The 15,562-nt window shown below is 47.2% G+C and overlaps 1 protein-coding gene across 2 annotated transcripts in view; it reads right to left on the bottom strand.

Annotated features, from left to right (window-relative positions):
- c9h12orf56 (chromosome 9 C12orf56 homolog) overlaps positions 1–15,562 on the bottom strand; it is a 332,214-nt gene that overhangs the window by 144,551 nt on the left and 172,101 nt on the right. For both annotated transcript variants that reach the window (XM_063058416.1, XM_063058417.1), the window contains exon 2: positions 7,831–7,999. In XM_063058416.1, the coding sequence (XP_062914486.1) occupies positions 7,831–7,999 (169 nt within the window). The remainder of the gene's footprint in view (positions 1–7,830; positions 8,000–15,562) is intronic.

The following is a 15,562-nucleotide window of genomic DNA, read 5'->3' as shown; positions in this document are numbered from 1 at the left end:
TTTTGAAAGGGTACGTCGGTTTAGGGGATATTTGCAGGATGGTTTGAGTCCTTACAAAGAACTGTGTGATAGAAAAATGCGCGAGGCTCAGCAGTCAAGCAAGCCTTCCACATCAGCCACAGCAGACGACGAACCTCGACCTTCGACATTGAGGCGGGCAGTCATTGGAGTAGATGAGCTGTCTGCTCTGATGGAAACAGACGATGAGATGACACCCCAGTGTCCCACCACCTCAACCCCCAGGCCACGGACAGATACCGGTTCACAGAGAATGCAACGGTAGCCAGGAGACACACAGCATATCTTTAAGAAAAAAGCCGAAATAAACATGCTAATTAATTAGGTGCTGCCAACACGTAATTGTCGGCCCAGATCAGAGACGACGCAATCAGAAATCGGCACTGATCTGGGCCGACAATTACGGGTGGCACCTAATTAATTAACATGTTTGTTTCAGCTTTTCTCTTAAAGATGTGCTGTGTACCTCCCAGCTACCGCTGGACCCCTGTGTTCTTCGCGGCAATGTATCGCTCAGCGGCCCGGAAGGTGGGGGCCACTGCACCACCCAAACTCCGACGACTCAGTCTAACACACCATCATCAGCGTGCTCAACGCTGAACCAATTCCAGTAAGTGATACTGCATTGTACATACATTATTTCTACTTTATATTGGCTGTGTATTTTTACGTGTTATTTGGTATGATTTGGCAGCTTCATAGCTTAAAGGTTACTGGAGAGAGTGTTTTTGCCAACAGCGCTTGCGTGTGTTTCTGCCGAGAGCGCTTGCGTGAGATTTTCTGCCGACGGCACTTGGGTGCGATTTTTGCTATGGAGAGCAGTGCAGTAATGATTGTGGAAAAGTATTTCTACTTTATATAGGCTATGTATTTATCATATCATTCCTGCTTTTACTATGTGTTACGCAAACAACAGGAATTCTGCAGATGCTGGAAATTCAAGCAACACACATCAAAGTTGCTGGTGAACGCAGCAGGCCAAGCAGCATCTATAGGAAGAGGCGCAGTCGACGTTTCAGGCCGAGACCCTTCGTCAGGACTAACTGAAGGAGTCCTGACGAAGGGTCTCGGCCTGAAACGTCAACTGCGCCTCTTCCTATAGATGCTGCTTGGCCTGCTGCGTTCACCAGCAACTTTGATGTGTGTTACTATGTGTTACTGTTGTTTTAGGTTTCATGTGTTATTTCGCATGATTTGGTAGGTTATTTTTGGGTCTGCGAACGCTCACAAAATTTTCCCATATAAATAAATGGTAATTGCTTCTTCGCTTTACGACCTTCCGGCTTACGAACCGTTTCATAGGAATGCTCTACCTTCGGATGGCGGGGGAAACCTGTATATATAAATCTTTAAATGACGCTATGTTGAAGTTACCTAAGACATTGGTGAAGAATAATTTGGAGTACTGTGAGCAGTTCTGGTCACCTGCCTACAGGAAAGACATCAACAAGATTGAAAGAGTACAGAGAACATTCACAGGGATGTTTCCCTGACTTGAAGGCCCGAGTTACAGGGAGAGATTGAATAGGTTCGGACTTCATTCCCTGGAGTGCAGCAGAATGAAGGGAGTATACAAATTATAAGGGGTATAGACAGGGTAAATACAAGCAGGCTTTTTCCACTGAGGTTGGGTGAGACTAGAACTGGAGGCCATAGGCTAAGGGTGAAAGGAGAAATATTTAGGGGGGAATTTCTTCACTCAGTGTGTGGTGCGGTGTACTATGAATTGTCAGAAGTGGTGGATATAGGTTTGATTTCTACATTTTGTCATGGTCCAGTCCGTAAAACGCGCATTCCGGTTCACGGTCCGGTCCGTGGACTCAGGACTCCGGGTCTTCCAGCTGTCCCCTGTTTTGTTTAAGTTAATCATAGGCACCTGATTCCCATCTTGGGGCTTGGAACATAAGTAGACTTAGGGTTGAGTGTAGGCTGCTAGTTTAGACTATGGAAGTATTGTATATGGGTCAGCAGCAAAATCTGTGCTGGCAGAACTGGATATCGTGCAAGCTCGGGCTCTAAGGGTGTGCTTGGGAGTGGTTAGAACTTCCCCAGTGTGTGCACTCCAAGTTGAGGCAAATGAAATGCCATTGGGGCTGCGACGTAAACAGCTGGAGGCCAATCACTGGATTAATTTAAGGGGGCATGGTGATAGCCATCCTACAAAAAGGGTGTTGCAGACATGCTGGGAGAAGGAGAGGACACAAAAAGAATGTTTTGGCTGGGCAGGAGAGTAAACAGCAAAAGATATGGGTGTATACGATGAAGACTTTTGTTCAAGTGTGGTGTGACCTGTCAGACCTTTCTGGGTGTTAGAAAATCCCTCTGTAGATTTGGAATTGCTTAAGATTAAGCACAGTAATAAGATGGCTGATATACTCAGTGAATACCATAGTTATAGGGAATGTAAGTATAAGGGCATACAGATTTTTACGGATGAATCAAAGGATCCAGAAACAGGTGCAACAGGGTCTGCAATTGTTGTACCAAGTTATCAAGTGGAGATTAGCAAGAGAACTCCTGATTGCTTGAGTGTATATGCAGTTGAAATGTTTGCCATATTGTTAGCACTAGAATGGAGTGACCAGGTTGATTGTAATAATATTGTGATATGTAGCGATTCTGTATCGGCCCTTGCAAGCATTAAGGTGGGTACAGCTAGAGGTCACCAGGATCTGCTTTATGAAATCTGGTTTGCAAATTCAAGACTGGCCAGACAAGGCAAAAATCTCACATTCACGTGGGTTCCAGCACATTTGGGTATTATGGGAAATGAGACAGCAGATAGGCTGGCAAAAGCAGCCGTCAAAAAAGGATCTTTAGAGGTCAATATTAAACTATCAAAATCAGAGGGGAACAGCATAGTGTGAAGAAGGATAAATCAACAGTGGCAGCAGCATTGGGATAGAGCAATAAAAGGAAGACATTTACATTCAATTCCGAACACAGTAGATATGGGAAGAAGTAGGGGAGTAAAGCGGAAGGAGCAAGTAATTATAAGTAGACTGAGAATTGGGCACAGCAACCTTAATGGCACTCTGACCATCATAAATAAACATCCAACAGGTTTTTGCGATCTATGTCAGGAGACTGAAACAGTAGAGCATATCCTTATTTCATGCCAGAAATTTGCATAGGAAAGGCAACAAATGTTACAACAGTTACGCAAAATAGGATTGGTAGAGAACAGAGTTAAAGGTTTATTGGAATGTGGGGAGAGTGATCAGGGGAGGAAATGGTTGTTTAGTTTTTTAAGGGCAACGGGACTGGAAAGGCGGCTTTAAAGTGAATGGACAATGAGGGACAACAAATGCTGAAGATGGCAGTAATGCAACAGTGTGGATGCCAACTGCCGTAAAAACTCAAAGAAGAAGAAGTAGTGTGGGCTGCTGGTTTGTCTTGTCAAGATCCCCTGGGAGCAACCTGCTGGTGGAAGGCTAGAGCAGCCTCTTGCCATCTTTAGGTCATCTTAGAGAACCATTGCTTCATGGAGCCTTGTTGCCACTTGTAGGAGTAGTCTTTGCAGTATGGATTTGGCTGTTTCCTGGGCCAGCTGAGTGGCTGCCAGCCACTCTGAGCTAGGTAGGGATCTGGCTGTTTCTGTAGCCAGCTGAGGTTGCTGGCTGAACTGAGACTTGGAGCTACCCTGGAGCAGAGATGGAACTGTCTGTTGTTCTTTGGTGTTTGTCTTGTCCTTGCCTCTGTGGGGGAAGTCAGGCTGTTCTGCTGTTGCCCTGTGGGGGAGGAGGGGGGTCCTGTCTTGCCTTGTCTAGTCTTTGCCTCTGTTGGGTAAGTCTGGCTGTTCTGCCATTACCCGATGGAGGGACCTGTCCCACCTTGGTGTGGAGATAAGTTGAGTCCTGGCTCTATGTCTATGTACTGTCCAGTCTCATGTTGGTGTCGTGTTGAAGATGAGTCCTTGCTTTTCAAAGGATAAGTCCCGGCTGTATGTTGATGTTCAGCTCCCAGTCTGTCTCTGAGCTCCAGCTTCCGAGTAATCAGCCCCGGCATTTCAAGAGCCGAGACCCCAGTCTGTCTCCAAGCTCAAGAGCCCAGACCCCAGCCTGTCTCCAAGCTCAAGAGCCGAGACCCCAGCCTGTCTCCAAACTCAAGAGCCCAGACCCCAGCCTGTCTCCAAGCTCAAGAGCCGAGACCCCAGCCTGTCTCCAAACTCAAGAGCTGAGACCCCAGCCTGTCTCCAAGCTCAAGAGCCGAGACCCCAGCCTGTCTCCAAGCTCAAGAGCCGAGACCCCAGCCTGTCTCCAAGCTCAAGAGCCCAGACCCCAGCCTGTCTCCAAGCTCAAGAGCCGAGACCCCAGCCTGTCTCCAAACTCAAGAGCCGAGACCCCAGCCTGTCTCCAAGCTCAAGAGCCGAGACCCCAGCCTGTCTCTAAGCTCAAGAGCCCAGACCCCAGTCTGTCTCCAAGTTCAAGAGCCAAGACCCCAGCCACGTCCTGTCTGGTAGCCATGTCATGTCCATGCCTGGTTCTGGGGTCCTAGTCCGAGGCAAGACCCAGGTCCTGGGTCCTTGTCCAGTCTCTGGCTCGGAGTCCAAGCCCAGGCTCCTAGCTCATAGTTCCTTGTCCGGGTTCCCTGTGTTGTCTATGTCCTAGCCCAAGTCTGCATTCTTGGCCCTGCTCCTTGTCTGTATCCTGTCATGTCCCTACTCTAGTCAAATCCTGCTCCTTGTACTTCAGTGTCTGTGTCTTGCATTTGGGTCCGTTCCCAACGCCCCCATTGTGACATATTTAAGTGCAATTTGGACGGGTACACAGATGGGAGGGGTATGGTCTGGGTACTAATTGGTGGAAGTAGGCAGTGTAAATGGTTCAATGTGGACTGGATGAGCTGAAGGGCCTGTTTCTGTGCTGTAGTGCTGAACGACTCTGACCCTAGAAAGTTAATTGTGCAAATATGTTTTAGTTATAAAAGCAGCTGGGGAACTGTCGACTCTGTCTATATCCCTGCCTAGGTTGGGAGAAACTTTCAATACACATTTCCTTATCAGTGGAAGAAAGAAGAAAAGGAAAAAGAAGACAGAATAAAAGGTACAAGGTTCTGCCAACACAACTGAATTTTCACATCCAAGCCATTGCCACCATCAGTGATCAATTAAGCTCAATTGAAAGGAAAAACAGAGCAACTTGTGTTTGGTTGCAATTAAGGACAAGTTTTTTATCCCCTGGAAAAGTTGGGTGAGAAAGGGACCTCTGTGGATTTAACCTGCAGACTGCTCTGCGAATCTGAGATTGATTTTTACATGGATGGGATGTAACTATACTCCACTCATCACATATTTATCCTGCCTTTACTGGGAGAAGCTGCTGTAGTTTCTGCCATAAAAATGGTGTCTTCAATTCTATAAAGAGACTGATTTTGCTGTAAATTAATTGGTTTGCTGTACAAATGATTGCTCGACATACACCTTGCCTGACACCAATTTTCAACACAAGTTGTCAACAGATTCTTGGTTACAATTGCAAGATTCAATTTATCTGCCACGTGTACTTCAAAACATACAGTGAAATGTGTCGTTTGCAGCCTCCAGAAAGAGAAAGGACAAGGGTAATAGGCATTAGAGATGTCCTCCTTGGAGTAGCACATAGTCCAGATGGAAACGCATTCAGTGGCCACTTTATTAGGTACAGGTTTCCCCCGCCATCCGAAGGTAGAGCGTTCCTATGAAACGGTTCGTAAGCCGAAATGTCGTAAAGCGAAGAAGCAATTACCATTTATTTATATGGGAAAATTTTGTGAGCGTTCGCAGACCCAAAAATAACCTACCAAATCATGCCAAATAACACATAAAACCTAAAATAACTAACAGTAACATATAGTAAAAGCAGGAATGATATGATAAATACACAGCCTATATAAAATAGAAATACTTCTCTACAACGATTGCCTGCACAGATCTCTGTAGCGAAAATCTCACGCAAGCACTCTCGGGAGAAAATCTCACACAAGCGCTCACGGCAGAAAATCTCACGCAAGTGCTGTTGGCAAAAACACTCTCTCCGGTAACCTTTAAGCTATGAGGCTGCCAAATCTACCAAACAACACGTAAAAATACACAGCCTATATAAAGTAGAAATAATGTATGTACAGTGCAGTATCACTTACCGGAATCGGGAAGACAGCGCAGAGCACACTGATGATGGTGTGTCAGGCTGAATCGTCACAGGTTGGGTGGTGCAGTGGCCCCCACCCTCCGGGCCGCCGACCCGATACATTGCCGTGAAGAACGCAGGGATCCAGCAGTAGCCGGGAGACACACAGCACATCTTTAAGAAAAAAGTCGAAATAAACATGCTAATTAATTAGGTGCCGCCGACACGTAATTATCAGCCCAGATCAGAGGCAATGCAACCGGCTACCGCTGCGTTCTTCGTGAATCAGTACAGTATCTGTCCAGGGCCCGGGGCCCGGGTGTTGGGGTGGTGGGACACGGGGGTGTCATCTCATCGTCGATCAGGGCAGGCAGCTCATCTTCTCCTATGACTGCCCGCCTCGATGTTGAAGATCGAGGTTCGTCGTCTGCTGTGGCTGATGTGGAAGGCTTGCTTGACTGCTGAGCCTCGCGCATTTTTCTATCACACAGTTGTTTGTAAGGACTCAAACCATCCTGCAAATATCCCCTAAACCTACGTACCCTTTCAAAATTAAAGTTGTACTTTATCATTGCAGCGAAAATCTCACGCAGTCACTTTCGGTCCGTTCGCTGCTGCATTCGGTTTCGATTGTTATCCTTTCCTCTTCCAATTGCATCAGCTCTTCATCTATCAGATCTTGGTCATGGGAGGCCAAAACCTCTTCAACATCATCTTCGTCAGCTTCCACAAGCCAAACTCACTTTGTCCTTGCTTCGTTCACCACGATCGAAACGCTTAATTATGTCTAGTTTTACGCTAAGTGTAACACTCTTACGAGCTCTTTCAGGCTTTTCCAACACCTTAGAACTCATCTTGCAAATGGCTGCTCGGGGCACGCGCTGCCTTTTATCGCGCGCTGCTTTTTTTTCGTAACAGTGAAAACACCTTCTGAAAGTGAAAACAGGGTACTAATGTAGGTCTTTCGTAACAGTGAGGTTTCGTAGAGCAAACGTTCGAAAAGCCGGGAACACCTGTACATCTGTACACCTGCTCTGATGCAAATATCTAATCAGCCAATCTTGCAAACATGGTCAAGAGGATTCAGTTGTTGTTCACACGAATCAACAGAATGGGGAAGAAATGTGATCTAAGTGACTTTGACCGTGTTGGTGCCAGACGGGGTGATCTGAGTATCTCAGGAACCGCTGATATCCCGGGATTTTCACACACTGAGGTCTCTAGAGTTTACTGAGAATGGTGTTAAAAACTAAAAAAGACATTGAGGGAGCAGCTGTTCTGTGGGCGAAAACATCTTGTTAAATAGAGGTTAGAGGAGAATGGCCAGGCTGGTTTAAACCGCCAGAGAGGTGACAGTAAGTCAAAAAAAACCACGTGTTACAAGACTGGTGTGTACTGTCACACAACTCATCGAACCCTGAAGTGGATGGGCTGCAGCAGCAGAAGATCACAAACGTACACTCATTTGTCACTGAGTGATACAATAAGTATCTGATAAAGTGACCACTGCACGTACATCTCCTTCCCATCATCATGAGCAACTAAACCTTGGAACTCCCTTGGAAACAGCACAACAGCACTGTGAGAGTATCTGTACCTATGGGAGGACAGCACGTGAAGATGGTTCCACTCCATTTAGTCAAAGGAGAGTTAGGGGCAGTCCCCACCAGCAATGCCTCAATCCACAAACGAATAAAATTCATACCTTCCTCATGGCCAAACTTCCTTCTGCCACCGATACGAGCAGGTTTGTATTTGCTGCTGCTGGCCGCTGTTTTGTGTTGTTTCTTTGCTGTCCGTGCAATGGAACTGATGCGGATATGTTGTGCAGATTCACGGTCTCGGCCACTCAGAAAGTCAGGGTAATCGTCGACCTGGAAGCAGATTTTGTACAAAATGAACCAATCTCTGACACTGGTCTGGAGGTGGGGGCAACATCACAGCACAGGAACCAGCCCATCTACCAGCTCATTAAAACCAACTCTCTCCTGGATGCACACGATCCATCTCCCTCTATGCCCAGCACATACATGTATCGCTCTGAAAGCATGGTAAGTGCCAATACTGTATCAGCACCCCAGCAGACTGTTCCGGGCACCCAGCACTCTCCGTGTTCAAAAAAACATTTACTTCACAATCTCCTATAAACTTTCTCTCCTCATTTTAAATGCACGCCCTATCGTACTTGACATTTCTATCCTGGGGGAAAAAAGACTCTGTCTACCCTATCCAAACCTCTCAAAAATAATAAATACATTAGTAATGAATATCGAGAACATGAGATGACAAGTCCCTCAAAGTGAGAACATTGTGGGAATATTTCAGTGATGGGGCAAGAGAGGCTCAGTGAAGTTATCCCCTTTGGTTCAAGAGCCGGATGGTCAATCTTTATTAAAGCAATGAAAGACACCCAACTTTTACAAACAAGAACTTCGTCAGGGAGACCTGATACACTCCCTTACATTCCCATGAAGTTTTGTTGGCACTTGACACTAAGTGGCTTCACTCCACTTTTAAACAGGTAGTGATGTGGGGAAGACCACTGTCAGTTCACACACAACAAGCTCCCACTAACGTGATTGTAGCAAGACCAGATAACTTGTACTAGGAGTCAGGTCAAGTCGAGCTCGTTGTACCTGTGCTCAAGGCAATGAAGAATTTAATTGAGTACGTTGGTACTTGCAACACGGAAAATAATCCACACAAGACGGTGAGAAGGAAAAAACAGTGGGAATCAATACAAGAATTCCCTTCCCTTTCAGTAGGGATCACTCTCCACGTGACTCCCTTGTCCACTCGTCCCTCCCTACTGATCTCCCTCCGGAAATTAGCATTGCAACCAGGACAGGTGTAATGCCTGCCCCTATATCTCCTCCCCCACCACTCCCCAGAGCTCAGATAACTTGCGCCAAAATCTCTAGGATGGCACTTTAAGCCAAAGTGGCACAGCACGTAGTGGTTAGCATCACGGCCAACTGTAACATCAGGGTAAAATGCCCACTGCTGCCTGTAAGGAGTTTGTACGTTCTCCCCGTGATGGCGTGGGTTTCCCCCACGCGCTTTACCCTCCAATATTCCAAAATGTGTGGTTAGGATTAGTAAATTGTGGGCATGATGTACGGGTTAGGGTTAGTGAGATGTGGGCATGATGTACGGGTTAGGATTAGTGACTTGTGGGCATGATGTACGGGTTAGAGTTAGTGAGGTGTGGGCATGATGTACGGGTTAGGATTAGTAAGGTGTGGGCATGATGTACGGGTTAGGATTAGTGAGCTGTGGGCATGATGTACGAGTTAGGATTAGTGGGCATGATATACGGTTCAGCGTCAGTGACCCATGGGTATGATGTACGGGTTAGGGTTAGTGAGTTGTGGGCATGACGTACGGGTTACGATTAGTGATCTGTGGATATGACGTACGGGTTAGGGTTAGTGAGTTGCGGGCATGATGTACGAGTTAGGGTAGTGAATTGTGGGCATGATGTACGGGTTAGCATTAGTGAGTTGTGGGCATGATGTACGGGTTAGGGTTAGTGAGGTGTGGGCATGATGTACGGGTTAGGATTAGTGAGTTGTGGGCATGATGTACGGGTTAGGTTTAGTGAGTTGTGGGCATGATGTACGGGTTAGGGTTAGTCAGTTGTGGGCATGATATACGGTTCAGGGTCAGTGACCCATGGGTATGATGTACGGGTTAGGGTTAGTGAGTTGTGGGCATGACGTATGGGTTACGATTAGTGATCTGTGGATATGACGTACGGGTTAGGGTTAGTGAGTTGCGGGCATGATGTACGAGTTAGGGTAGTGAGTTGTGGGCATGATGTACGGGTTAGCATTAGTGAGTTGTGGGCATGATGTACGGGTTAGGGTTAGTGAGGTGTGGGCATGATGTACAGGTTAGGGTTAGTGAGTTATGGGCATGATGTACGGGTTAGGATTAGTGAGTTGTGGGCATGATGTACGGGTTAGGGTTAGTGAGTTGTGGGCATGATGTACGGGTTAGGATTAGTGAGTTGTGGGCATGTTCTATGGGTTAGGGTTAGTGAGTTGTGGGCATGATGTATGGTTCAGGGTCAGTGACCCGTGGGTATGATGTACGGGTTAGGGTTAGTGAGTTGTGGGCATGATGTACGGGTTAGGGTTAGCGAGTTGTGGGCATGATGTACAGGTTAGGATTAGTGAGTTGTGGGCATGATGTACGGGTTAGGATTAGTAAGGTGTGGGCATGATGTACGGGTTAGGATTAGTGAGATGTGGGCATGATGTACGGGTTAGGATTAGTGAGCTGTGGGCATGATGTACGGGTTAGGATTAGTGAGTTGTGGGCATGATGTACGGGATAGGATTAGTGGGCATGATGGACAGGTTAGGGTTAGTGAGGTGTGGGCATGATGTACAGGTTAGGGTTAGTGAGTTATGGGCATGATGTACGGGTTAGGATTAGTGAGTTATGGGCATGATGTACGGGTTAGGGTTAGTGAGTTATGGGCATGATGTACGGGTTAGCATTAGTGAGTTGTGGTCATGATGTATGGTTCAGGGTCAGTGACCCGTGGGTATGATGTACGGGTTAGGGTTAGTGAGGTGTGGGCATGACGTACGGGTTAGGATTAGTGATCTGTGGATATGATGTACGGGTTAGGGTTAGCGAGTTGTGGGGATGATGTACGGGTTAGGGTTAGTGAGTTGTGGGCATGATGTACGGGTTAGGGTTAGTGAGTTGTCGGCATGATGTACGGGTTAAGGTTAGTGACCCGTGGGCATGATGTACGGGTTACGGTTAGTGAGATGTGGGCATGATGTACGGGTTAGCATTAGTGAGTTATGGGCATGATGTATGGGTTAGAGTTAGTGAGGTGTGGGCATGATGTACGGGTTAGGATTAGTGAGTTATGGGCATGATGTACGGGTTAGGATTAGTGAGTTGTGGGCATGATGTACGGGTTAGGATTAGTGAGTTGTGGGCATGATGTACGGGTTAGGTTTAGTGAGCTGTGGGCATGATGTACAGCAGCGGTCCCCAACCACCGGGCCGTGGACCGGTACCGGGCTGCAAAGCATGCACAACCGGGCCACGAGGAAACGATATGATTTGGCGATAGGAGTCAGCTGCACCTTTCCTCATTCCTTGTCACACCCACTGTTGAGCTTGAACGCACGCGAGGTCATTACGCACGGTTCATCCATGTCAGCATGGGAAGAAGATCAACTTCTCGAGCTTGCAAATGACGGCGGGCTGAAAAGTATGTTTGACATAACATCTCTGCCGGCATTCTGGATCAAAGTCAAGGCTAAATATCCTGAGATAGCCACGTAAGCACTGAAAACGTTGCTTCCATTTCCAACATATCTCTGCAATGAATGCAACGAAAACTAAATTGCGGAATAGACTGGAAATAAGGAACCTCCTTCGAGTATCGCTGTCTCCCGTCACACCTCGATAGGACCGTCTTGTTGCAGGGAAACAAGCCCAGGGCTCCCACTGATTCAGCGATATTGGTGTGTTGCAATGATTTTATATGTGCATACGGGAAAAATATGTGCTGTGTGTTTAATATCCAAACGTTATTTAAAATGTTATGATGCTATTGACTTACTTATATAACCATATAAGAATTACAGCACAGAAGCAGGCCATCTCTGCCCTTCTCGTCCGTGCCGAACACTACTCTCATCTAGTCCCACTGACCTGCACTCACCTCATAACCCTGCATTCCTTTCCTGTCCATATACCTATCCAATTTTTCTTTAAATGATAATATCGAACCTGCCTCTACCACTCCTACTGGAAGTTCATTCAACACTTACTTCAAGCTCCCCTGATAATTGGCTTATCGTTATATTCATGCGAGGAAAATATGCACTGTGTGTTTAATATTAAATTCATTAGATAAACCCTTTTAGAAACGAAATTGAGTGTATTAGCCACTTATCACCGATATTGCGTTCGTGATCAACACCCCACCACACTGACAGAATCGCCAAAAACGATTTGTAGAAAAAATCAGCACGTACTCGCATGCACACTGGTGCCCGTGCAAGGCTTCATGGCCATTGTAGTCTTACTCAGGGTAAACCCAACGTATTTGACTGCTACTTTTGTTCGTTGGCAACCCTACTCCCTCCCCCCCGGTCGGCCGGTCCGCAAGAATATTGTAAATATGAAACCGGTCCGCACTGCAAAAAAGGATGGGGACACCTGATGATCAGGTTAGGATTAGTGAGTTGTGAGCATGCGTACGGGTTAGGGTTAGTGAGGTGTGGGCATGATGTACGGATTAGGATTAGTGAGTTCTGGGCATGATGTACGGGTTAGGGTTAGTGAGTTGTGGGCATGATGTACGGGTCAGGGTTAGTGATCTGTGGGCATGATGTACGGGTTAGGATTAGTAAACTGTGGGCATGATATACAGGTTAGGATTAGTGGGCATGATGTACGAGTTAGGGTTAGTGAGGTGTGGGCATGATGTACGGATTAGGATTAGTGAGTTGTGGGCATGATGTACGGGTTAGGTTTAGTGAGTTGTGGGCATGATGTACAGTTTAGGGTTAGTGAGTTGTGGGCATGATGTACGGGTTAGGGTTAGTGAGCTGTGGGCATGATGTACGGGTTAGGATTAGTAAACTGTGGGCATGATGTACGGGTTAGGATTAGTGGGCATGATGTACAGGTTAGGGTTAGTGAGTTGTGGGCATGATGTACGGGTTAGGATGAGTGAGGTGTGGGCATGATGTACGGGTTAGGATTAGTGGGCATGATGTACGCGTTAGGATTAGTGAGTTGTGGGCATGTTCTATGGGTTAGGGTTCGTGAGTTGTGGGCATGATGTACGGTTCAGGGTCAGTGACCCGTGGGTATGATGTATGGGTTCAGGTCAGTAGGTTGCGGGCATGACGTACGGGTTAGGATTAGTGAGTTGTGGGCATGATGTACAGATTAGGGTTAGTGAGTTGTGGGCATGATGTACGGGTTAGGATTAGTGAGCTGTGGGTATGATATACGGGTTAGGATTAGTGAGCTGTGGGCATGATGTACGGATTAGGATTAGTGAGCTGTGGGCATGATGTACAGGTTAGGATTAGTGAGTTGTGGGCCTGATGTACGGGTTAGAATTAGTGAGCTGTGGGCATGATATACGGGTTAGAGTGAGTGAGGTGTGGGCATGATGTACGGGTTAGGATTAGTAAGGTGTGGGCATGATGTACGGGTTAGGATTAGTGAGCGGTGGGCATGCTGTACGGGTTAGGATTAGTGGGCATGATGCACGGGTTAGGATTAGTGAGTTGTGGGCATGATGTACGGTTCAGGGTCAGTGACCCATGGGTATGATGTACGGGTTAGGGTAAGTGAGTTGTGGGCATGACGTACGGGTTAGGATTACTGATCTGTGGATATGACGAACGGGTTAGGGTTAGGGAGTTGCGGGCATGATGTACGGGTTAGGATTAGTGAGTTGTGGGCATGATGTACAGATTAGGGTTAGTGAGTTGTGGGCATGATGTACGGGTTAGGATTAGTGAGTTGTGGGTATGATATACGGGTTAGGATTAGTGAGCTGTGGGCATGATGTACGGATTAGGATTAGTGAGCTGTGGGCATGATGTACAGGTTAGGATTAGTGAGTTGTGGGCCTGATGTACGGGTTAGAATTAGTGAGCTGTGGGCATGATATACGGGTTAGAGTGAGTGAGGTGTGGGCATGATGTACGGGTTAGGATTAGTAAGGTGTGGGCATGATGTACGGGTTAGGATTAGTGAGCGGTGGGCATGCTGTACGGGTTAGGATTAGTGGGCATGATGCACGGGTTAGGATTAGTGAGTTGTGGGCATGATGTACGGTTCAGGGTCAGTGACCCATGGGTATGATGTACGGGTTAGGGTAAGTGAGTTGTGGGCATGACGTACGGGTTAGGATTACTGATCTGTGGATATGACGAACGGGTTAGGGTTAGGGAGTTGCGGGCATGATGTACGGGTTAGGATTAGTGAGTTGTGGGCATGATGTTCGGGTTAGGGTTAGTGAGTTGTGGGCATGACGTACGGGTTAGGGTTAGTGAGTTGTCGACATGATGTACGGGTTAGGATTAGTGAGTTGTGGGCATGATGTACGGGTTAGGATGAGTGAGTTGTGGGCATGATGTACGGGTTAGGTTTAGTGAGTTGTGGGCATGATGTACGGGTTAGGATTAGTGAGCTGTGGGCATGATGTACGGGTTAGGACCAGTGAGCTGTGGGCTTGATGTACGGGTTAGGATTAGTGGGCATGATGTACAGGTTAGGGTTAGTGAGTTGCGGGCATGATGTACGGGTTAGGATTAGTGAGTTGTGGGAATGATGTACGGGTTAGGGTGAGTGAGGTGTGGGCATGATGTACGGGTTAGGATTAGTGATCTGTGGGCATGATGTACGGGTTAGGATTAGTGAGCTGTGAGCATGATGTACGGGTTGGGATTAGTGAGGTGTGGGCATGATATAAGGGTTAGGATTAGTGGGCACGATGTACACGTTAGGATTAGTGAGTTGTGGGCATGTTCTATGGGTTAGGGTTAGTGAGCTGTGGGCATGATGTACGGGTAGGGTTAGTGAGTTGTGGGCATGATGTACGGGTTAGGATTAGTAAGCTGTGGGCATGATGTACGGGTTAGGATTAGTGGGCATGATGTACGGGTTAGGGTTAGTGAGGTGTGGGCATGATGTACGGGTTAGGATTAGTGGGCATGATGTACGGGTTAGGATGAGTGAGTTGTGGGCATGATGTACGGGTTAGGTTTAGTGAGTTGTGGGCATGATGTACGGGTTAGGATTAGTGAGCTGTGGGCATGATGTACGGGTTAGGACCAGTGAGCTGTGGGCTTGATGTACGGGTTAGGATTAGTGGGCATGATGTACAGGTTAGGGTTAGTGAGTTGCGGGCATGATGTACGGGTTAGGGTGAGTGAGGTGTGGGCATGATGTACGGGTTAGGATTAGTGATCTGTGGGCATGATGTACGGGTTAGGACCAGTGAGCTGTGGGCTTGATGTACGGGTTAGGATTAGTGGGCATGATGTACAGGTTAGGGTTAGTGAGTTGCGGGCATGATGTACGGGTTAGGATTAGTGAGGTGTGGGCATGATGTACGGGTTAGGATTAGTGAGCTGTGAGCATGATGTACGGGTTGGGATTAGTGAGGTGTGGGCATGATATAAGGGTTAGGATTAGTGGGCACGATGTACGCGTTAGGATTAGTGAGTTGTGGGCATGTTCTATGGGTTAGGGTTAGTGAGCTGTGGGCATGATGTACGGGTAGGTTTAGTGAGTTGTGGGCATGATGTACGGGTTAGGATTAGTGAGTTGTGGGCATGATGTACGGGTTAGGATTAGTGGGCATGATGTACGGGTTAGGGTTAGTGAGGTGTGGGCATGATGTACGGGTTAGGATTAGTGGGCATGATGTA

Source organism: Mobula hypostoma, chromosome 9 (assembly GCF_963921235.1).
Source record: "Mobula hypostoma chromosome 9, sMobHyp1.1, whole genome shotgun sequence".
NCBI classification, from domain to species: Eukaryota; Metazoa; Chordata; class Chondrichthyes; order Myliobatiformes; family Myliobatidae; genus Mobula; species Mobula hypostoma.
This window is presented reverse-complemented; position numbering and strand designations above follow the sequence as displayed.